The sequence below is a fragment of the Brachyistius frenatus genome, unplaced genomic scaffold (genome assembly GCF_029030835.1).
Source record: "Brachyistius frenatus isolate BFR_SWC_R1_liver_20210118 unplaced genomic scaffold, ASM2903083v1 Contig_10, whole genome shotgun sequence".
NCBI lineage: Eukaryota > Metazoa > Chordata > Actinopteri > Embiotocidae > Brachyistius > Brachyistius frenatus.
The window spans coordinates 293,316-318,197 of NW_027210609.1; the positions used below are offsets into that span (position 1 = coordinate 293,316).

General features: G+C 37.6%; 1 protein-coding gene across 3 annotated transcripts; it reads right to left on the reverse strand.

Moving 5' to 3' along the window:
* Positions 1 to 3: 3 nt before the first annotated feature.
* Positions 4 to 23,970, reverse strand: LOC138616436 (sodium- and chloride-dependent GABA transporter 2-like). 3 transcript variants are annotated; one of them, XM_069690726.1, is made up of 15 exons: positions 23,895 to 23,970; positions 13,815 to 14,005; positions 12,850 to 12,984; positions 11,419 to 11,559; positions 10,590 to 10,677; positions 10,353 to 10,485; positions 6,273 to 6,407; positions 5,900 to 6,003; positions 5,323 to 5,447; positions 5,010 to 5,122; positions 4,181 to 4,318; positions 3,993 to 4,095; positions 3,806 to 3,906; positions 2,484 to 2,654; positions 4 to 2,400 (listed from the first exon to the last, which is right to left on the reverse strand). In XM_069690726.1, exons 1-15 carry the CDS (start codon positions 23,963 to 23,965, stop codon positions 2,290 to 2,292), a joined length of 1,860 nt encoding a protein of 619 aa, XP_069546827.1. In that variant the 5' UTR covers positions 23,966 to 23,970; the 3' UTR covers positions 4 to 2,289. The 3 variants fall into 3 exon arrangements, with proteins under 3 accessions (XP_069546827.1, XP_069546829.1, XP_069546830.1); XM_069690728.1 differs by lacking the exon at positions 23,895 to 23,970 and adding an exon at positions 18,514 to 18,712; XM_069690729.1 differs by lacking the exons at positions 4 to 2,400; positions 2,484 to 2,654 and adding an exon at positions 2,693 to 3,164.
* Between the last annotated feature and the right edge of the window lie 912 nt (positions 23,971 to 24,882).

The following is a 24,882-nucleotide window of genomic DNA, read 5'->3' on the forward strand; positions in this document are numbered from 1 at the left end:
AATGACATAAAAATGACAGACAATAATCAAAACATGAACCTGCAATCTTGATAAATGAGTATTTTGTATAAAAACTAAAATCAAACACACTTTAAATTGAGAAAACAAAAAAATATCTACAGGATCTAAATAATCTACATAACTGTCAAAATATACTCTTTGTCATTATAACTGTTCGAGCCAACAGGTTTGTACAGTCATTACAACAATATTTTTTTAAAATTCAACATCAAACACAAACTTGTAAATGCTGGATCATTGCCTGCTTACGAGTCGTTCATACACAACATTTACAGTATTGGTTCTCTGTATAGGTCGGACACACTTTAGTGTTGGATTAGCCTGAGGGCTCAGTCAACTGAGGTGCACACAAGTTCAAATCAGACAACCTCCTTTCTGTCACTGCTTTATTCAGTTAGGCTATAATGTGCACCATCAGTCTCAAATTGAATTTGTGTCAGTCACAGTGACCTAAAAGTGACTATATTGTTCAATGTGTGTGGCTTATTTGGCAAGTGTTTATCAAGGATACATTGACTCCAAACAATTACACAACCTGGGGCCTTGACCAAAAAAGGAGATTAGTGCTAACAGTGAGATTAACAGCATGATGACTGACCAATCAGATCAATGGAAAGACTGAGTCGTCAATTGATTCAAACAGGGAGGAAAGTGCTGAGTTTGAAATAAGGCGACAGGTATTTCCATTTCAAATCTCTTTTTAAAGCAGTGCTTGTGACAAAAAAAAGCAGTACTTTTTCAGCTAAATCCATAACGATGGTTACATTTGCATATTTAAATGCACAATAATCAAGGCAATTTCTGACTGTTGATGTTTTACATTCTATTCTATCACTGTAGCTCAGAATAACAAATAAAATAAAATAAACAAATCTACCTTGTGGTTTTTTTTATTACAAAAATAATGGTAATAATCCATAATAAACATACAGTTGATGAGCTCCCGTGATTATTATGCAACATTTTGATCAGATAGAACTTATCAGGCATTAACTACTGGTTTCCTTTTCTCTCCTGCTCTGGCAGCAGAAACAGTCTTACATGACTTTGAGCTTTTTTTATGTGCATCACATATTCACAAAAGGTTTTGTTCATAGCAACACAAAAAAGCACAAAATGCTCTATACTGAAGGCACATAGCATAATTCACTTGAATTTTTCAACTGTTTCATTTCATATCAATTCATTCACTCATGGCTTTGATTCATCACTTATAATTAAAAGCTGTGACTCTCTTACGTTTACATGTGCACAACTGAATTGAAAACTCCAGAACCAGCTGATCAGCAGCTTTGTGATCCAGGTTCATCAATGATGGGCTCAATAGGTAACCCAAAAACAGCCAGACTAAGTTCAACTAGCTTTGTGGCACAGGCCACTGGGCAAAACAACAACAACAAAAAGTAAAACATCAAAACATCAACTATCAGTTTGAATTTGAGCATTGATGCTCTTTCACAGGGCCATGAAGAGAATCTAAGAATTTAAGGTCCATTTCCTAAAACAACTAAACGATTTATTGATCGACAGAAGCAGTAATATACAATAGATAATCAATTAATCTCCGAACATTTTCAGTTTCCAGATTCCTATATGTGAGGGTTTTCTGGTTTCCTCCGTTTTGTTTAATTGTTAATTGAATATCTTTGGACTGTTAGTCCAAACAAGACATGTGCAGATGCCCCTTTAGTGTTCTGGGAAATTTTCAGACCAGTCACTGATTGAAAGTCACATTAAAACATCTGAGACAGCTCCATTTGCTAAATGCACACCATAACATAAGGTTTACATGTCAGACACCAAGAAGAAAAACAAAACATTTGTGCTTAAAACCATATTGTACATACCATTCAAATGTTTGTGTTAAATTTTAAACTCCAAAGGCTCAATGGAGCAAAAACACAAAAATGTTTGAAGTGCTGTTGTTTCTCATGGGGTCGCAAGATGAATTAGAAATATTTCTGCAAAAAACAATAGTGTGTGTTAATTCTTTCTATATGGAAGTTCCTTAGATTTTTGCGTTTTTTGTGAGTTACTGGCACTTTCAAGCATTTTAAATGTAATCCAAATATTGGTCTTTTGTCTAACTGCTCCAACTAGCAGACATATCCAACCAGTGACAGGAGCCTCAACAAATAATTGCTGTTTCAAAAGACAAAACACCAGAAAGATTGGAAAGCAGGTCTTCTGAGCGACTTTGTGTAGGACCCCTGGATTGAGAGTTAGCTTTTCCATATGCCTCAAACTTGTCCAGCTTGTCTGTTCTCATTAGGCCAATCTGTTGTCAAGAGATGAGGACAAGTCGAGTAGTTCAAACGTTTTCTTCTCTGATTTTGTCAGAGGGAGGTCTTCGGCTGGAGTACATAAGGTCGAGATCCGCTAACAAAGAATAATAATTAATTTAATTTAATTACAAATGAATTCAAAACACACAGTATTTTGGAGTCCCATATTAAGCTTACCTGCCGCAGTGTGCCAGGAGTGATGTTCAGATTGTACAGCATCAAGAGGGGAACAAGGAGTGTTGAGGAGAGTGTGAACCACCAGCCAAGAGCATAACCCCACCATGGATAATCAACTGTGTTGTTGAACTTCAGAGGTGTGTGTTTCACCAGAGAGAAAACAAGCGTTCCCTAAACAAATTATGGACAAAATATTTTTTCATCATTAATTACAAGTTAACGGGAATTTACAAAATGGTATAAATATTCCCCTAAAGTAGTTTAATTTAGATCATTTTATTGTTTCCAGGTTCTTTTCTTTCTGCTACATACACGCAAGTAAGTAGATGTTCCTTTACTGACTGTAAAAAATAATACACATGTAGCATCAACACAATTATCAAAATAACTAAAATAAAAACACAAACGTTTTCAGCTTTATGTCGTCGACAGCATAATATTTTGTGAGGATAACGACAACCCTATCATATTACTGTCCTCTGCATTTTATAAGGCCTGGAGCATGCACAACACCCAATTACTCAATACATTTAGAAGTCCAGAGTCTGTACGACAAAAAAAAAAAAAAAAAAAAACACTCCAACCTGCAGCACTAGATGCTGTCTGAGTTTAGGCAAGCGTTAGCGTTTCTTCTCCTCATCCTTATAGATGTGTTTCTGTACAGACGGGAACGTTTGAGAGCTGATGGGAAGACATTAAGTTGTTTTTGTGCTTTGAATGTACAAACACAAATGTATTAGGTGGACAATGTTTTTTTTTGCCGAGAAGGAAACCTCTCTGTTATTGTTGGCTCAGAGAGGCCAGTCACTGCTTCTCACTTTCTTTATGTTTGGCTAATTCTACATCCTACGTCTTTATACTATTAATTCTTGGATTAATTAGCTGAAAACAAAAACAAAGCTGCTTTTTTTTTTCTACTGTTAATCAGCTGGTGAGGATGCAGACTTTTTGAATGTGACATGCAGCTCTCGTCCTTTATTAGGATTTCATGTATTGAGTGTTTATTAAAGATCCCCTTTGACAAGATCATTTAATTACAATGAGTTAGCAGGAAACATTAAAAGTCTGCTGGAGGCTGTTTTCAACCAACTAACAGAACTAACATTAGCTTCATTACAGCTAATAAAACCTTCCAGCAAAATAAACTGTGACTGACTAGAAATAAGGAGCCTGCCTTTGTCTGCCTCTGTAAGACTTTAAAGACCGATTGTACTTATTTTAAATGGTGTCTCGTGTGTCCTTTGTGAGGATGCGAAACTGGACAGGCTTATAGTGACAGTAAGTAAGGGGGCGGGGTTTAGCTCATCTTAACTGTAACTCACCATGCAAACTACTGGAGTGACATATTTCAAACAGTATTTGATCAGGGGTAAAGGCTGGTATCCAATCATGTCCTCTATGTTTTCATAAAACCGGTCTGCTCCTGCGAGTGGACAAAAACACAGAGGTGAGAAAAATTGAAATTCAATGTGAAGAGGCCAGAGATATTTCTCCTGTATATAAACTGACCATACACCCATCCAACACATATAGACTGTAGTGAGGCAAAGAGAAGTAATGTCATCCCACTGCAGGCATAGTAGTCAAACACCTGGAAGATGTACAGGCCACCCTGTGAGGGAGACAATAGCTGTGTTAGCTGTTGTTATGGTCTTTTATCATAAGGAAATGTAAATTATGTGACAGATTAATCTTACCTCTGTGACCATCACAAGGCCGATGAAGAAACTAACAACGCTGATCGCGAGCAGAAGAAGTTTACGTCGATGGCCAATATGGAAGAAGGATGGATTCAAGTCCGAAATTGCTGTCATCATCGCTTCAAGACCCACAAACTGAAACACAGACTACTCAGTTAAATTATTAATAACACCAAATGTGAGGCAAACATTTCACAAGTAGTAATTTAGTAATTAGAAAATAGAGAGAGAAATAGAGAGTTTATGGTGCGCAATCTTCTTCTAATTATATTTAAATAGTATTAAAGATTAAGAATGTTTTATCTGTCTCTGGAAACAATTGTGTCACAAGTGAAATAAATATGATGGCACATCTGAGACAGATTTGAGTTAAATTAAGTAGTTCATGAGAATGATGAGTTGTTCCTAAAGCAATTTTCAAAATAAAAATCCTGCGATCAATCTAGATGCAAACAAAGCTGTGATTATTCATTCCTTGGCTAGACTTTCCACTGTAATAAAGTGAAATCTGTGGATTGGCTACTAAAACATCAAAAATACACAGACAGATAATAGGACCAAAATCAAAACTTTATGGATGGAAGAAATACATTCATTCTTTTTTAACTGAGACACTCGCACACCAAAAAAAAAAAAAGAAGGAAAAGACTACAACTTGATAGTTTGATGAAAAGGGAAGACTGTGCAACCATTATGATTACTTCATGTACAGATTTAACAGATCTAATGATCATTAAAAATATTTTACCTTTGATTAAAACTGTATTCAAGAGAGAAACAAAACAGATTTTCTAATTCATCATGGTTGGAAAAATGGTCAGCCTACCTCACTGTCAAGTCCCAGTAAAATGACCATTATGAAAAAGAAAACCGCCCAGAGCTGAGGAAAAGGCATCATGGCAACTGCTCGCGGATAAGCAATGAAAGCCAAGCCAGGACCTGCAGGAACAATAAGTAATATAATGGACATCTGGTCATTTTTCTGCTTTTTGAGTCAAAATATTTCACCAAAGTGCAACTAACATGTTTTGGCTGCTTTTGCTGTTCTAAAAGTGCAATGTTTATTCATGAAATCTTCATTTTAAGTTTATTTATTCATTCTCTTAAATGTTTATTAAAATGTACTTTCATAAACTCACCTGACTCTGCCACCTTCGATATGTCTGTGTTCTGCTCATATGCCATGAATCCAAGAGCAGAGAAGATGGCAAAGCCAGCAACAAAGCTGGTTCCACTGTTCAGTAGGCACAAATACACACAATCCCTAAAAACAAACAAACACAATCACAAACAAATGAGCAAAAAACAAACAAACGTATGTATCATACCACATTATTTTGCATTAAAATCCATTAAAATTTCACATCTTTTGTGGATAGTTGAGGCTTACTTAGCTACTTGTTTCCTATTAACACGGTAAAAAAAAAGAAGAGCATTCTGTTGTATAAACTCATATTGTTTAGCCTGAAATAAGCAGAGAAGAGACTCTGAATTCTGAAGAATGTCTCAAACGGTCACCAAAATTTGACTGAGTTTATTATAAAATGTAGTTCTGTATCATTGTTTATAACATCTTTTCTGGTTTGTATCATCTTTGTATAACCTTTATGTTGCATTTTTCCGCTTTTTAAATCTGTCACCTATGGGGCATTTTCAGATTTTTTTTTTGGGGGTCATTTTGTGTTTCATATGCAACAGATGTAACATTAAACTTACTTGTAACAGTTGTTGTTGTACTTATTGTAGCTTCCAAGTGCGGTTAGACACCCAATGCAAATAGCATAGGAATAAAATATTTGTGTGCCAGCATCTATCCACACCTGCAAGACATATAAAAGTAATTTACAATAAATTACATATGAAAGGCATTTATTGTGTGTTGCAGCTGTGCAGAGTGTCAGGAAAGAACATTTGCTAATGTTTTACACTGCTGTCAACTTTTGTGACAACGGCAAGGCAATCATCAGCTAATATAGTTATAGTAAAAAAACATGACGGTTGAAAACCATGTATGAGTAACCGACTGAATCCTGTTTTTCTGCTTTTTATTTTACATAAATAAAGTCTTCAAATGGGGATCTGTTTGTACCTGGGGGTCAGAGAGGCGGGATGGATCTGGGTAGAGGTAAAACTTGATCCCATTCATGGCCCCAGGCAATGTGAGTCCCCGAACAAGCAACACTGCCAGCATCACATATGGAAATGTCGCAGTGAAGTAAACTACCTGTGGAGGAACCATGGACAGGGTTAATTTGTGGCAAAACTGAGGACACTGTCAGTCACTCTGAGCTCAAGAACACAATGTATGCTCAACATACATGAAAGGCCTGGTTTAAGGTACTGTAGCACTAATTAAACACATACTGTTAACTCATCTTGTAAACGGTGTTCTTGTCTGAGAAGCTACAGGAAACACAGTTCAATAACCCAAAGGCAAAATGGGCAGCTACTTTAATCACCAATAAAACATATTGTTACTTTCAATTTAGAGATTGCTCTCTTTTAGATGTGTTTTTGAGTCACACTATACTTTGGCACATGCAGGGAGTTTAACAGTTGATGAGTATCATATTCACCATCTTAATCTTAATGTGTCAGTATGCTAACAATTACTAATAAACACTGAACACAAACTACAGCCGGAGGTGATGGAAAAGTCAAGAGGAGGATCATGAACCCGATTATAATTCATCTTCGAGGGCAGTGGTTCTTAAAGGAATAGTTTGCCGATTTTCAACCCGATTTGTATCGATATAAAATCACCAGTCGTACTCCATGACACATGCCATATCCCACAAACTACAGACTGTTTATTTCCTGGGTTTCTGCAGCCTGCCTCCACAGCCAGTCAGTGGCGAGGATAGGCGGGTTCTGTCCTCACCTGCTCCAAACTCAAAACGGCCCCCCCGCCATGCTGCCTACTCACGTACACAAACCGGAGGACTCCGGCAGAAAGTAACGTTAATGTGCACTGCAGCCATTTTAACAGTGTTATGCTGGATTCAGACATTGATGGCTACTTATATGAGCTAAAATATAGTGTGGAGGAGCTACGGCGTATGGAGGAGGAAGAGCCCGAGAGTGAAGGCCGAGCACCGTGCAACGGAAGCGGCACAGAGCGAACCGGGCCGGAGACAACAGGTGGAGCCGTTGCGGGAAATGTGCACCGATGGACACCGAACTAGTCGCCATGCTGCTGTGAAATAACGAAGCCAGCGGTGCGGAACGAAATATAGTGACAGCATAGCCTACAAAATGTGGCATGATATTCACTATCATTTTTTTTGTAATAGTTTATCAGGGATCGTTTCCTCTCCTCTGATTGCATATTCAAACGGACAGGCTTTGATATTGCTGCCAGATACCCTGCAGTCATGAAATGTTTGTTGTTTACATTATGTACATTACTCTGAAGTACTTTTTAAAAAATTATTATTACATTTTCTTTGAGCTGTATATAAACTTGACTCGCTAAGTTGTTGTTGTTTTGCATTCAATATCGCCTGACAGCCTTTTGCCGTTTCCTGGATTTCTGCAGGGAGAGACTGGGGAGGACGATCGTCTTGTTTTGCAGGCCATCAGAGGGAAGTTTCCATCACTGATGGATTGCACCAGCGACTCAGAGAAAGAACAGATGCACTAGATCAACTTGAACTGTAAAGTATTCTTAGACATTGTTTAAATTTTCATAAGGTGAGAGATCATACTATTTATCTCTTACACTCATTTGAATGTGAAATTGAAGTTTATTCTGAAATATCTTTTCAGAAATTCTGTGAACAAAGCTTTGAAGAAGCTGGTTTTAGTTTGTTTTATATCCCATTCATTATTCAGTACATGCTGCTGAAAGCAGCAGAGAATATTAGGTTTGACCCTCTAAAAATAGATTGTTTTTGCAGACAGATATTTCTCCCTTTGATTTATTCTGCACCTATATGACTACTTTAACATAATCTGTTATAATAGCCCATGTGCTTCTACACTATAGTTCTTTATAAAAGGGTTGTTTTTAATGAGGAAGAAAGTTAATAACACAACACAGAATTGCTAAACTACTGATTTATAGACCAACCAATACAACAAATGTTTGTTTTATATCAGTATAGTTGCAGTTGTTTCCAGGAGTTATCATCCTGACAGTACTTCAGTTTAAAATCTACCCCAGTGATTCATTTTTGCAAAACACACAGCTCAGAAAGCAATAATATAGATGGTAATTAAAGCATTGAAAATGTATCGATTAGGAACTTTAAATTTATATATTTTTTTTTAATCTGAATCAGCACAAAGTCAATCGTCATTGCACCGTCCACTTTAACACCCAGAAGTCTGCTTCAGAGGCAGCTGTTGAAGTGTGTTGTTGTTGCAGCTCCTTTTGAAGGTTCTGGTATCGGTTCAGTGTTGGCTGGCGGCGCAGGCAGGTGATGACATTGGTGTCTTGTAGGGAATGTTTGGGTTCAGTTGTTCCTCGATAATTCAGATGAACTCTGTGGTGTGTGGATTGAAAATCGCAATAAACTCGTGTAAAACGTGGTTCTCCTGTAAGAGGAAGGGAAATGTTTGTTTTTTTTCAGAGTAAGAATGTTAAAATCTGTATAAGCATTTATGAAATGGCTCATAGTTTTGGGCTAGATTACAATTTGGAAACGATATTCGAGGCAATGTGTTTGTATTATTGAAACAGTAAGATAACAAGGAAGATGCTGTGCAGAGACTCTGACCAAGAACACTGCCCGGGTGGGTATAATGTACTTTAGCTGCTAAGATAACAACATCGCAGGAACGATATATTGTGGCGACATCCTCAACTATATGCGGCGCGTTTTGGGTCCGGGAGGATGCAGAGAACAGTCCCGGTGCGGTAGATGGAGCGGCGGTATCCTCGACCTATTTCCTCTAGGTCCGAGTCGTTGTGTTCTCAGTCTTCCGGTTTACAGCGGTCGGGACCCGGGAACAATGCAAGTCGATACCATTGCGAGCAAAAAGTTGTGTAAACGAACGGGCGGCTTTTCACTCGCCAACACCCCGGTTTATATGCAGGTAACCGGGACCTCCGTTCAAGCTTATCCGATAGAAACGACGTCGGGGCGGCTGCAAGCGAACGCGACGAGCGCAGTGCATTCTGGGGTTTGTAGGACTTTCGCATTTTGAGCGAAATTGAACACTAAGGCATATTTTCTCCGTTTTTTTTCTGGTCGCAGCACCAATTTCAAAAACTTTTGAAAAGTGCATAGACACTTAGGGTTTGTACAAAGATCATCTTTACACCGGCAAACTGTTCCTTTAACCTTTTTGGGAGCGTGATCCCCTTTTGAGGACACGTTTCCAAATGCAATAATTACACACAACTCGCTCATTCCCTACCATTTGCTAAAGTTCGCATAACAAAGCATCACATGGCTGTGTTGTTTTCGTTCTGCCGCTCACCGTTTCATTTAGTCTTGTTTCTGTTTTACTCCTGCCCACCAGAGGTCACCTGTGTCTTTCTGTTAACCCAGTCAGCTGCCAGTCTGCTGCCCACCTCACCTGTTCCCAGTTCCCTACTCAGTAGTAGATGTTTGGTTGTACTTATATTACTAATGCTGTGGGGACTTACAGCCAAGACAAAAAAACAAGTCATTAAATCATTAGTTTTAAAAGTGATGACTTAGTTTAAGGTTAATGTAAGGTTAGTGTGTGTGTGTGTGTGTGTGTGTGTGTGTGTGTGTGTGTGTGTGTGTGTGTGTGTGTGTGTGTGTGTGTGTGTGTGTGTGTGTGTGTGTGTGTGTGTGTGTACATGTGTGTTTGAGGAGCTCAACAGCACCCTAAACAGCGACTGTCACAGAGCACATGACCCTTATCCTGTTGCAACCCCCAGTTTAAGAACAGTGGGAATAGGAAAAACATTATAGCACCATCAAACTGTCTAGGAATGATGAAGGTCTGAAACTGTGTTGTTCTAGCAGATTTTACACTTCTCTGATCATTTATGTGAACCGTGAACCTTGTATAAACACACCTTGTTTCCAATATCTAGGGGCATGGTATCTTGCAAAGTGATATAATTGGAGTATTTTTAAAGAGTAGACAAAAATGTAATGTGCCAACAATTGAGTTATCCCTTCCAGTTTAAAGGTTTCTTGGTACAACATTTAAAAAAAATAAAAAAATAAAAATGTTATTGTCCTACCTTCCCAGTAGACTTTACTCCTTTCCAGACACAAAAGTAACAGATGACCCAGGACAACAGTAGACACAGAGCCAGCTCCCATCGTATGCTGCCCAACTCATGGATACTTCCTGTAATATTCAAAACTCTTCTCCTGCAAATCACAGTTGTAGCATTTAAAATTCAAAAATGTTTTAGAGCTTACACTGTCAACATACATACACTTACACTGAATAAGTTTAAGATTTTCTTACTCACTCCCAAAATTCTCTCACTGGCGATGTTGAATTCTCAGTTACAGTCATGTTGAAATAATCAGGTCTTTTATCGAACTCCACACAAGTTTCTGAGAAACAACGGATGTTTGGAAAAAGTCATGGAATTAAATACAAATGATCAAATCACTTATCAAAGCCTTCAATCTCAACATCAAATCAATTGCTTTCCTTTTTATATTTGTATGCATGTAAACTGTGCTAGTATTTTATGTATTATTACTTGGGGGACATTTCCATAGAGCCGTTTCTACTTTTAACAATAACTCAATAACTTTCAAAATACAATTTTATGCTGATTTGTCATATCTGTTTACAGATACTTTTACATTTCCAATAGATTAAATAATTACCAGTCATGAACACAAAACGACCTAGTAAAATTAATTTGTTAGTTGTCACACTTAGCCTGTTGTGCAGTTGTTTCTATCAGACAGAATTTACGCACAAATTTGATAAAGATTTTAATTTTAAATTCTATTTATGTTCTTTTGAAAACCATCAATATCTAATGATATCATGCTAGTATGCCGATGGTTGTTCAAGTGGTGGTTAAGTGAGTTTTTGTGGCAAATAAACTTTGAGCTCCAGACCCAAACCAAACTCCTCAAAGGTAGGGATCTTTTCCCACAATCTGATTCACCCCTAAAAAATCTAAACAACAAACCTGTAAAACAAGTTAATTAACCAGTAACATAATGACTTCGGTGAACTTTATCAGCATGCAATACGTCACAATTGCACTGAAGCTTCATGGTAATTACTTGTTTGTTTTCATGTTTCTTCTTCTATGATCACATCCGGGGTCCTACCTGTGTTCCAGCTGTTTCTGCAGCTCGCCCAGGGAAGCTCAGAGTTGAAAGAAGAGAAGAGATATAGGAATGCCCAGGCCAATATGACAATGTAATAGATACTGGAGTATAAAACAACAACTATACTACCATAACCCATCCCTGAAAATAGAAAAAGAAAAATAAGAATCCATTAAGTCAAACTCAACACATGAAAGTAAGAATTAACAAAAACAAGAATAATTAAAATGTGTCCCTTGACAGTTTCCCTTCCTCCCATGCCAGTTTGGTCTCCTCTGCGTAACGGAAGTGCTCGGCATTCTTGACTTGGCCCGTCTTGTTATTGCTAAAATATCAGGACTAGTTTAACTATACAACTAATTTTAAAATGATTGCACAATTTACTTTTAAAATGATTTAAGAAATAAAATAATACAAAAAAGATTTATAAAATAATTTGAAATACCAACAAATAATAAATACATAGAAAAACTGTGCAACAGAAAGTGATTAAATGCCTCACATTTAATGCATTATAAAAAAAAAGTTACGTTAAAAAATACCACCAGAATATTATTATAAAGTGAATGTTGTTGCTGAGTAATTTCAGTGTAGTGAAAACATGTTCTACTGTTGTACACTCACCGAAGACATGTAAACATGACTCAAAGATAAACATCAGTCTTTGTAACTCATTATTTTGTTAGTAGAGGAAGAGATACTAACAGGAAGTAAAGAAGGAGGTATAACATGGGACAGAGGTCGTAGCAATCTGAGAACTCAAAGGTCAGCTGAAATGTACAGGAATACAGCATTGGATAGTTTATAGATCTATCCACTGAAATAGTGGCCTTGCATCATTTCTTCCCCTTATTATATACATTTATGCAAATTTAGTCTGTAATGTCACAACTGTGGAAAAATGTAAGTCCTTGAATTTTGTATTGTTTGAAAGAAAATTCAACCATTACTAATACAAAATTCCTTCAAGTTTGCAACTCATAATTGCAGTTTTCTTGATCACCGAATCAGTATATGTTTGACCATATTGTACACATATAACCTACATATTCACATACTGCATGTCATTGATTTATAGGTGTGTTTTCACATATGCCGATGGTGACTGAGAAGCTAGGCCTGTGTAACTTCCTGATATCTCCTCATTCAATGATAAACCAAACCTTTCAAGCAGAAGAAATCATTTCACTCAAATGTAATAAAAACATACAGCGTCAGTCCATTTTAGATTAATAGCAGATTACAATCATCTGCTTTGAATTTTGATGGCAGGGCTTGCGAATTTCAAAAACCCAGATTGCCTGTTCAATGATGTAACATCATATGTTCTAGTTTAAAAAAAACAACAAAAAAAACTCACGTGCCATCTTTTATCTTTTAAATTCACATGTTTATTTTCATTTCACATTGATAGTAGACTTAAATCTTTACCTTCAAATAGGGGGCAAATTTTTCTCCAACAGGTAATACTTCCTTGTTTAGTGTACTGGCCAAGAGATGTTTCCAGCAGAAACAAGGGGATGCCACAGGTAAAGAGGAAGACTACATAAGGGATGAAGAACACTCCTAGGGAAAATCAAAAGTTGTTTGTGAGTTGAAAACTTTAATTAATCCATATGTATCACAATGATATAGGTTGATCCTGTGACAGCTCAACTTGGCTAATGCTGATGTGTCTAGTCTCCACATATTGTTGGTATCATGCATTTTCCAACATCACCTCATTCGTCTTCCCATGTTCAACAGTTTTAAGCTTACTTTTAAAACTTCTTTGGGTTGTTATGTTTAATTTGTAGTGATTTGCAGTGCATTTCTTGACAACCCCTATAATGAATGTGTTGTCGTACGTTTCTTAATTTGCTTATCTTCTTTTTAGAAATGTTTTCTCAATTCTAAATGTTTAACAGCATGTACTATTGTCAAAATTATAGAGATAATTTCTTCACCTAAAGCTTCTCTTGGCAAATGTACAACGACATCACAGATTGGTGGGAAGTTGTATGGTTGTTTAACTTCATCAAACAAAAATAACGTAACACTTTACAATGGTGCAGTGTAAAGCATAAGCACATCTTGTGTATATACCTTCATCTTAAGGTTGTTTTAAGCATATTACAAAAAAAAAGCTCATAGGTAGGAGATCTTTTCTCATAATGAGATACTAAATAATAAAATAGTTTTAGGAATAGGAGTTATGAGTAGCTGCGTAATTAGCCAAAGTTGATATTTTAATAGTAGCTCTGAAATGAAATTTTGGCCAAAATATTTTAATTAAAAAAAATGGTGCTGCAACCTTTGATCTAAACTAAATACTTTGAGTTGCCACCGATAGCTTGTTTTTATACATCTTTCACTTATGAGAAAACTTTATTTTCTTTGACAATAATAAAACTCACCGCCTCCATTTTTGTAACACAGGTAAGGAAACCGCCACACATTCCCCAGGCCTATGATTTGCCCAGCAACAGCCAAGAGGAACTCAATTTTGCTCGACCACTGTCCTCTGGTCAGGGTGCTAGGTGCAGAATGGGCTGTGACCATGTCCAGCCCGAACTTCACCTCTGGACCGTAGGATTTATCCATTGTGCTGTAACAAAAAAAGACGGGAAAGTTTAATAATATTTTTGATCAGATTAGATGATTTGAAAGGCACTAACTGTAGCATTTGGTTACAATATGGTTAGCCACACTCATAGTTATTTACAGCCATGTAGTCTTTTTTTTTTTATTACATATTTTGTCTTATTTGTGGATTTTATTCTGCAAATTGTTAATGAAAAATACATTCTCTGTATTAACAGGTCACTTTTCTTGTGTCCTGTCAGTTCCAAGTAAACAACATAACATAATCACAAACAACATTAGGAATAGAATATGATTGAGTCACTGAATATTAATGTCTTTAATCTGCACAATGCCAGCAGTCTTGCTACTTTAGGTCAATAGAAGGTCAGTGCAGCTTGGCATGAGGGTAATTATTTTCATCAATGTTGCTTTTGTGTGGCTGCCTTGGATTTAATGTGGGAGTGAAGCAAACAGACTGGAAAATATGTGTGGCACTAAATTACAAAAAAAAAAGTCTGATCTGAAATGCAGAAACACATTTTTTCGAAAGCGTTACAGTGATCATTTAATGTGTTGATTAAGAAGTGTAAAAATTAGCTTTGAATCAGAGTCATCAAGAGAGCCGGGCCTGTACTGTATGTTGCTTAAAGAACAAGAACAGCAACAACAAAAGCTTGTGCAAGGGAAAGTTTGACTGGTGTCATTCCATGAATAGTTCCCCATCATAATACCAATCTTTCAAAACTATCTCAAGTTAAGTTTCATTTCTTGTAGTGTAATATTGTGCTCCACATCTGCCATCCTTGCAGCAGCATTGTTTTGGTCTATTTTTAGAGAACATATAAAAGTGTAACATGCTGATATAAATTAATGGGCCTCAAAATGATAGAAATGGGCAACATTTATACTCTAAAACATATTTAGTAAAGCTAAACATTAAACGTTGACAGAATTGAAGAAATGGCTTAAAAACATTAGTCATGTTTGTAAGAACATGTAAAGAATTTGGTTTAAACATATATATATAATTAAAATAGAACAAATTAAAAGTAACCACTTGATTAAAAAAATATTTGTATCATTATTTTATTGAGACAATGACCAATAATGCTGAGTGGCCATTCCTCATGAGAATCTATAATTTCATGAAATAAGCAATTCTGATATGTGAAAGGGAAACGAAACACATTTGCTCCATTTAACAGTCTTACAGAGGCTATGACTGAGGCAATTTTCAACAGTCAATCATACTCAGTGAAAAAGTAGGTTTTCACAACTGGAAAAATGGATTTTTCTTGTGTGCTCAAAACTTGCCCCATACCACAGCAAACGAGTGGGTCTGTCATTAACTGAAGGGCTGTTTGTGCGCTTGAGGAGGCACCTTTGCTCCGCAAATGTAAACTCAGTTGTCAGTTTATTAGACACACCTAGGTAAAACTAATGCTGTCTAATTCAACAATTCTTCCTATAGTGGTTACAGTTTTTGTGGGAATTCAAGGTTCCAGATTCAGACATACAGCAGCAACCTCGGACCTAGTAGGGTTTAAATATCTCAAGGACTCTCCTGGAGAAGCAGACACAACTTCAACCGCATCTGCTGTCCAAATATCTATTAGTCAGACATTGTTGACACTCTCTACTGATTAATGTGATTTCAATGGTACAACCACAATTAACTGTTGACAGAGTCGTCCTCTTGTCCCAATGATAATATTTGTCAAACTTTCTTAGAGCTTAGGAAGGTTTTTTTTTTTTTTTTATAATACAAATCACTGGGCCCTGGGTAAGAAACAATAAAAATTGTCATGGATTTCTCAATATCAAAGCCGAAGAAGCAAAGAAAAACTTTAGCGGTTTACACTTTGGGTACCCAAGGCTGTCTGAAATATTTTAAAGGTTACTAAAGGCAACGTCTGGGAGAAGCTTGAGGGCGCTGTAGATACCCTCTGGAACAGGAGTCTCCAAACATGTTTCCTCTTACAGCTACTAATGTAGCTGTAACATTGTAACATTTATTCACATAGCTGAGCTCTACCAAACCAGCTGAATAAGCATCTTTTATGTGAAGTATCAAAACCTGGAGACGAGAGTGACTGTGAAACTAACAAGGGTCATACATGTGCTTTTAATCAGTGTGAAGAAGATGTAAACACCGTTAGTAGTTACTGACCAGGACCGAGAAATTCGGAAACTCGGAGGACAGAGATGAGGAAGAGAACCTGCCTGTGATGGGTCTGAGGATCTTATCATTGATAACACTTTAGCAATCATCCCCAAGAGGCACCAGAATAACTAGTTCTATAGATACACCGCAGGGACATTTGGATATCAGCAGAGAACTTTTAACATGCATTGCTACATCTTGTTTAAAGACACGGCATTCTGCTTTACATGTCGGCTTTTGAGCAGTTTTTAACAACAGTGTGGACTCATGAACCAGTAACCAGCACTGTTGGCTATAAACACAATGAACAGGGGCCTCGAACAGCCACAAAATCATTGATACCTTCACACTGAACTACCACAACATACTACGTATTGTTTTGTTATGAAGATGTCTAATAGTAAGTGCATGATTTCTTCCCTGTGTTTCCTGTTATAAAGTTGATGCATTTTGTGGTTGAGGCACAAATTCTGACTCCACACAGTTATCTCTCATTTGTTTAACAATATGTGTGGTCTGGAGTACTATTCATTCAGGTGTTGGTAACTAGCACCATGAGTTTGTGGCTAAATGAGCACACACACTTGTGTGGTGTGCATTCTTGTCTTTTGCATAACTGTATGAAGGTTTAGAGCCAGAGGTGTGTCTACACAGGTAGGCTTGTGAAGCTCACGTCTACACCCCTTGAGCTAAATATCTCGCCATGTGCTTAACACGGAATGACATTTGAACTGTCGAGCGCGCGTGTACGTGTGCTCGGAGAGTTGCAGTAAATAAAATGCGGTGAACAGGTGTTATGCAGACATCTGTTTGAGAACTGAGATTCATCTTTGCCTATGAAATATTTGGGGACGCCTGACTCAGTAGAAACTCCACAGACTTTAAATTAATATTGTCTTGGAAACAAAAGCATAAATTCTACCTAAATATTTTCCTGCAAAGCGTAAGACTTGTATGAGAAGGGATCTGTCATTAATTAGAGTGATAAGGAGGATGCAGGTTATGTGCTGGGAAGGCTCTAGTATGTTGACAACTCAATAAATCTCCTCAATCAAGCGATTTGATTAGGTCAAGGACTTTTTATAATCAGGAAAATTACTACAAAGACAAGACTATGCTTCTGTACAGAAACTCAGGCCACTTTGTGTAAACCGTTTTGTTGTCTTGTCCAAATATCTAGTGAGTTATTGCACTCTACCATGCACCCCAGAGTACAATGCGAGACCAGAAATCTATTCATGCTGGCAGCTCTGAGACTGCAAATGTCAACATGCTAACATGCCCGCAGTGATGTTAACATGCTGATGTTAAGCAGGTGTAATGTTTATCATCACTGTGTTAGTTTAGCACATCGGAATGCTAACCTTTGCCAATGAGCAATGAACACAGTGCAGCTGAGGCTGATGACATTGTCAGTGTTTGTTCAAATACTTAAACATTACATTCTCAAATACATATGTGTGCAAAATTTGGTGATAACCAGGCAGAAAACCTCAGTAATACGTTTGATTTTTTTCAAACATGGACAAATATTTGTTTGAAAGCAATGTGATTCCTGTAAGGCGTGGTAATGAGGAGAAAAGGTTGGTTACACCAGAATGACTGTATTTATTGGCCTTCTGTACTGACTGACTGGTCATCACAAACCCTGGTGGAAAATTACAAGTTTGACACGCATGAGCATGCACTGGCAAGGGGGTACCACCAAAAATAGTACAGTAGTAGTGCCTGGTATGTTCCTCTTTTTTTTAATAATCCCAGTCCATCACTGGCAGGGGAGAGTAGGCTGCCCGGAAAATATTTTTCTGTGGAACAAAAGCATTAACTGTAATATTCACAAACTCCTCTCTGCTCTTCTACTGTAACTTAACCTCAACAGTTATTTTTTTCTTTTGATTTAAGATTGCCAAAAATGTGATGAAAAACACATTCAGGAATTAACACATGCACCACGTATTTTCTTAAAGACAAAAACAAGATTTATTCATTATGCAATTTAAAAAAAAAAACTTTTTAAAGAATTTATTATTACCTGTATGCGGCCTGTTCAAATATTTGCGCAATACGAATCCATTTGTGTAAAATTGTTTTGCTTTTTGCAGCCCTGATCACAGAGCAGTCTGAAATGTTACACTAAACAAGGGAAATAGCTGCCTTCACTGCAGCGTAGCCAGTAACCTTTGGCCTACATATTACAGCAATGAGTGCCTGCTAAGTGCAGGACTGCCGTGCTGAACTAGAATTGGACAACATTTGTTTCCTGTATAAGGAATGAAACCACAGAACAGTCCACTTGCAATTTATACAAAGAACAGAAGGTATTGTGGAAAAAATGTCCTGTGATGTTAAGGGAAAGGGAAGAGTACCTGAGAAAGTTTGCCTCTTTGGTCTTTAGTCTTTGGTTCTGTGTTATGCTTCCATTCCGGGGCAAATCATCTGGTGCCTTTTGGGGAAAATACAAGTCTAGATCCCCCTGTCTGATCAGGACAAGTGTTATTCCCAGCTCTGACCATGAGTGAGTCCATGAGTGGATACTTGGGAGAGCTGTATTTGAGCGGTATGACAATGAGTGAGAACGAAAGAGCAAAAGCGACAGAGAAAGGAGGGGGCGGAGTGTTATGTGTTTCTGAATGATCAACTTAAGGCGGAGACTGTTCCAGCAGGCCACATGGTCTCACAGTAAAGACCGGAGGAGGGGATTTTCACATTAGCCATGCTGGCTGCGTATGTGCCTGTGCAGGTTGTCAGTTCTAGAATGAATGACTCCAACTGAGCGAATGAACAACTGGTGAAGTGAATCCTTCAAATGAGATCTTTCTTTACGCAGACACCAGTGGTGGAGGAAGTATTCAGATCATTCACTCAAGTAAAAGTACCAATACAGTAATGTAAAAATACACCGTTACAAATAATGGTCCTGCAAGAGAAATTCTACTTCAGTAAAAGTACTTGAGCATTAGCAGCAAAATGCCATTCAAGTATTTAAGTTAAAGTACGTGTATGGTCCCTCTGACTTATATAATATCACCTCCACCAAGGGGGTTATGTTTTTAGTGCAGTTTGTTTTCAGCAGGATAACAGAAAAACTACCACAGATCAGGACTTTAGTTTTTTCTTCGTTGCTGTACCAGTAATCATCTGAAGACCCCTCGGATATATAACCCAACCCCCAAAAATAATCCTTCAGGTTATGGCTTTTATTGGTGCTGAGGACTAAAAATATATTTTTATACTGTATGTACAGTATATATAAAGAATATTGTTTACTATATCAATAGTGGCATTTTTTTTTTTACCCATCTAACATCGGTATTGGCCCCAAAAATCATGTATTGGTATTACAGTGGTATTTCCCTGCAGAGGTCTGGTGGAAGATGAAGGAGCTCCATGTTGGAAATTGTTTCGTAACAACAGATCAATAAAAAATAACTGAGAGGTAGGGGAACAGAACACTTTTCCCCCTGTTCTAGGTCACAACCGAATAGCGGTGACTTTGTATGTGATTAACATACTGTAATCGGACAAAGGGTTAAAATCCTGTGTTGAATTTTGCATGTATCAGAAGACGAGTGACCTTAAGACACAGACTGTAAACAGTGTTTCCCATGGACTTGTTGCCTGCCTGTTAAAAAAAAAAAAAAAGTTGTTTGAGCGCATGCACTTTTTGCAAAAACAGGCTTTGTGCACTCAAAACGATTGACATTTATTGAGCAACATTTTTTTTTATTTATCAACAACTGACCATGTACAGTAAAATGTGGAAATTCAAACATGATTTAGACCATAAGTTTTCTGTGTTCCCCAAATCACCCACTGGGTGACCGTTTACATCCATCAGCCATTAGTCTTCCTCTCAGTTCTTCATTCCTAACTGTCCTTTTTTCCCAGAATTAACTTGCATCACTTTACGGATAACTGATTTCCTGTTAGTTTTAGTACAAGACAGTTTTTTTTGGCACAGTTTTGTGTCAAAAAAAAAAAAAATCCCTTCAGACATCGATGGTCTCTTGGTTATTTGACAAATCATCAAAAAGTGCACTGTTACGTCATTTTGAGTAATTCTTATTGGAAAACAAAACAGGAGATCATTTGTATGTGAAATCATTTTGACAACACAGTGAAAAAGACTTAAGATTTTGAATGTTTTCCCAATAAAAAAAAAAAATCCTCAAAATACAAAACCTTATTTGTCCAAACTAAGTTTTGTATTATAAAACTATATTAATGCTAAGCCAATTAACCAGTGCTCTTTGTATCAGTGGATTTAACTTGTGACTTTGTCTGTAATTCACACGGTGTATTTGTAGCTGTGTTGGATGTAACATAATGTGTGTTGGTGGTAGATGTTGGTCTGCAGGGTGTGTGAGCCAAAGACTGACGCAGAGGGAGGGAGAGAAAAAAAATAATCTCAGGTCACCAGCTGTGCTTTTTCATCATTAAAATGATTTTGTGGCTGAGACATCATTTTGTCTATTGCAGTATTGAGTTACTTTAAGAGTTTGTTAATTTATTCACTTTCCCATTTGCAATACTGTTTGCAAAACTTGAGATTCTACATTCTGTGGCCTCAGTTGCATACTATTTTATTTGAAATAGTTCCATACTTATGTGTTTCTCTTTTTATTCAAATGAAATAGGGATTTGTTATACCATCAAACTTTTGGACAATGAATAGCATTATAATAACTAATAACGTAGTGTGCTCATTGCTGTAACCAGAACACTTAGAGAACAACATCATCAGAGCAAAGTTTGAAGTTCCACAGTTGGCAGCTTTGTCCCAGGGGACATTGTTTGGTGCTGAAAAAAAAAAATATATCTGCGGGTAGACTGCTATTATGAAAAAAGAGGCTGTGCACAACTGTCATCTAAATCCAATCTGATCCATCCTGGTGTGATTGTGTCCCAAGTGATCAGCTAAGAATGCAGTTGTGGATGGACCCAGGGTGCATTAAGATTTGATCTGCTTAGGACACATTCAGGGGTGGTCTGGGATACGTGTCCACATTCGTGTAGCAATTACACACACATATATATAAGTATATATATATATATATATATATATATACAGTGGGTACGGAAAGTATTCAGACCCCTTTACATTTTTCACTCTTTGTTTCATTGCAGCCATTTGCTAAAATCAAAAAAGTTCATTTTATTTCTCATTAATGTACACTCAGCACCCCATCTTGACAGAAAAAAACAGAAATGGAGAAATTTGTGCAAATTTATTAAAAAAGAAAAACTGAAATATCACATGGTCATAAGTATTCAGACCCTTTGCTCAGTATTGAGTAGAAGCACCCTTTTGAGCTAGTACAGCCATGAGTCTTCTTGGGAATGATGCAACAAGCTTTTCACACCTGGATTTGGGGATCCTCTGCCATTCTTCCTTGCAGATCCTCTCCAGTTCCGTCAGGTTGGATGGTGAATGTTGGTGGACAGCCATTTTCAGGTCTCTCCAGAGATGCTCAATTGGGTTTAGGTCAGGGCTCTGGCTGGGCCAGTCAAGAATGGTCACAGAGTTGTTCCGAAGCCACTCCTTTGTTATTTTAGCTGTGTGCTTAGGGTCATTGTCTTGTTGGAAGGTGAACCTTTGGCCCAGTCTGAGGTCCAGAGCACTCTGGAAGAGGTTTTCTTCCAGGATATCTCTGTACTTGGCCGCATTCATCTTTCCTTCAATTGCAACCAGTCGTCCTGTCCCTGCAGCTGAAAAACACCCCCATAGCATGATGCTGCCACCACCATGTTTCACTGTTAGGATTGTATTGGGCAGGTGATGAGCAGTGCCTGGTTTTCTCCACACATACCGCTTAGAATTAACGCCAAAAAGTTCAATCTTGGTCTCATCAGACCAGAGAATCTTATTTCTCATAGTCTGGGAGTCCTTCATGTGTTTTTTGGCAAACTCTATGCGGGCTTTCATATGTCTTGCACTGAGGAGAGGCTTCCGTCGGGCCACTCGGCCATAAAGCCCCGACTGGTGGAGGGCTGCAGTGATAGTTGACTTTGTGGAACTTTCTCCCATCTCCCTACTGCATCTCTGGAGCTCAGCCACAGTGATCTTTGGGTTCTTCTTTACCTCTCTCATCAAGGCTCTTCTCCCACGATTGCTCAGTTTGGCTGGACGGCCAGGTCTAGGAAGAGTTCTGGTCGTCCCAAACTTCTTCCATTTAAGGATTATGGAGGCCACTGTGCTCTTAGGAACCTTGAGTGCTGCAGAAATTATTTTGTAACCTTGGCCAGATCTGTGCCTTGCCACAATTCTGTCTCTGAGCTCCTTGGACAGTTCCTTCGACCTCATGATTCTCATTTGCTCTGACATGCACTGTGAGCTGTAAGGTCTTATATGGACAGGTGTATGCCTTTTCTAATCCTGATGGAACTGGAGAGGATCTGCAAGGAAGAATGGCAGAGGATCCCCAAATCCAGGTGTGAAAAGCTTGTTGAATCATTCCCAAGAAGACTCATGGCTGTACTAGCTCAAAAGGGTGCTTCTACTCAATACTGAGCAAAGGGTCTGAATACTTATGGCCATGTGATATTTCAGTTTTTCTTTTTTAATAAATTTGCACAAATTTCTACATTTCTGTTTTTTCTGTCAACATGGGGTGCTTAGTGTACATTAATGAGAAATAAAATGAACTTTTTTGATTTCAGCAAATGGCTGCAATGAAACAAAGAGTGAAAAATGTAAAGGGGTCTGAATACTTTCCGTACCCACTGTATATACACATACACATATAATATATAAATATATGTATAAATGCAGCTCTCGGTACCACATTCCTGTGTTTGTATCTGACTGTGTGCTTACACATGTTACCATCACATTACAACAGGTTTGTTCATTTTGGATATTCAATCTTTCACCTGAAGATCTCTATCTGCTCTTCTCTTCTCTTATTTATTGATCCCCCCCCCCAAAAAAAAATGTCTCCTGTCTGATTCTGATGAGCGCAGCTGAACTGTACAGAAAGCAAGAGAGATTTACCTGTGAACTCCTGCTATAAAGCAGCTCTTTAGTGATTTAAAACACAGGATGCATGTTACGCTTGTTTCACCGAAGTGTAATCTGGGTTTATCTTTTTTTCTTTTAGTTTATATCGCGTAATTCCCGACACATATCAGACCAACAGCTGTGCTATGGGAAGAGTTGTCATCCGTTCACACAGTTCATTTATCCAAAGCAGCAGAACTTGGTGCGCTGGAAACATTAAATAGTCTGACCTGAATTGATCGGGTCCTGACTGTTCAAATTGTGAATTATAATCTCACTGAGCTGTGTTCTGAAATTTACAAATGTGAAATAAGAAATAAATTGTCTTTTGTAAGGAAAGGGGTCACATTTTGTTAAATGCCTGTTGCTTAAACTCCTCGTGTTTCTGTTTGTGTTCTGGTGCTTATTTATTAGTATATTTTTGTGATGTACACTGCATTTAGAGCAGGGAAGTGAGATCGAATCACAAATGGTCAGCCGAGACGCATGTGGAGACGCATGAGAATGCCAGGTGCTAACTGGTTGCTTGTGATCTGATCATACCAGCACAGGACGGTTTTATAATGCCAGGTGTGCAGAGGTTAAGAGATCTCCGAAAAGCGGTTGAGATCAAACCGTCAATTAGTTCTGCTATTATTTAACTGAATAAAATGGGTTACTTACCGTATGAATGCCAAAGAAGGCTGTGTGCTTTAAAAACATGAGTACAAACAGCCAATTGGGAAATTAGGGCTTATGTATACTCACTGTTTGTCGTCTTCTGGAGCTGCTTGATATCCATCTGGCTGTCCGTCTGACATTGTTTCATTGTTTTCCATTTCAAAAAAGTTGTCGTCACTTAAGAGCTTATGCCTGTCTGTCTTATGTCCGACAGAAGAGCTTGCTATGAGCTGTATGTTGGACAAATCATTCTATAAGTTGTTAATGAATCATCTTTGGCAGCCTCCTTCAAAGGGAGGCTGGACAGGGGTACTCAAGTTCAAATAAACACAGCTGTTTCTTGCAATAATAACACAAGTCTAACTTTTTCATCTAATGGAATTACACATCTCTTACATTTCTAATGCCACTTTATGCTTATGTTGTGTTATTCTTAATCCCATTTTACATTTTTAGTAAGGATCATTTTGATTGAAATATAGTATGTAACAGTCATTAGGAGTTTTTCTTTCAAGCACACATTTAACAGTAAAGGTCTGGGTAATTTAGCCTTCAAAAAGATAATAAAACTGCATAATTTTACCCCATAGAAAGTTAAACTTAATGATTTTGTTACAATAATGTGCAAAAAAAAAGAAAGTATATTTTACTTTGTATCACAGAGCTTTTAGAACTTAACAGGCTACATTTAGCTAATTAATGCCAGTCCAGGTAGCCAAAGTAGTGTATTAAAATGTACAATCACAAATACATGTGGTATAATTATACAGATCAGAAACAATGTGACATTCAAATTAAGTGAATAACAAAATATATAGCAGTGAGCTATACTGAATTATTTATTTATTTGAGAAGCAGAACAATTAAGACAGGGGAGTGACTGCGCAGCTGAAAAAAAAACTGTTTGTTCAAGTTAGGAATGAGCATTTCAAGCAAAACAACTATCCAAGGTCAGTGTGTGAAGATCTGTTTTTGCTCTGTATGTATGATGCAGATGACAGCCTGTTGAAGTGTGCTTACTGTTTCTATATTCTAATCATTGTTTGTCATTAGTCTGTGCTCCAGTACCACACTC

What these genes read in the sequence shown, in the direction of transcription:
- LOC138616436 (XM_069690726.1), bottom strand. Translation starts at nt 23,965, where the DNA reads ATGGAAAACAATGAAACAATGTCAGACGGACAGCCAGATGGATATCAA. An exon ending in GCTCCAGAAGACGACAAACA is followed by an intron (nt 14,006 to 23,894) that starts GTGAGTATACAT and finishes TTTTTGTTACAG; the next exon opens with CACAATGGATAAATCCTACG. An exon ending in CCAGTGAGAGAATTTTGGGA is followed by an intron (nt 10,486 to 10,589) that starts GTGAGTAAGAAA and finishes TGTGATTTGCAG; the next exon opens with GAGAAGAGTTTTGAATATTA.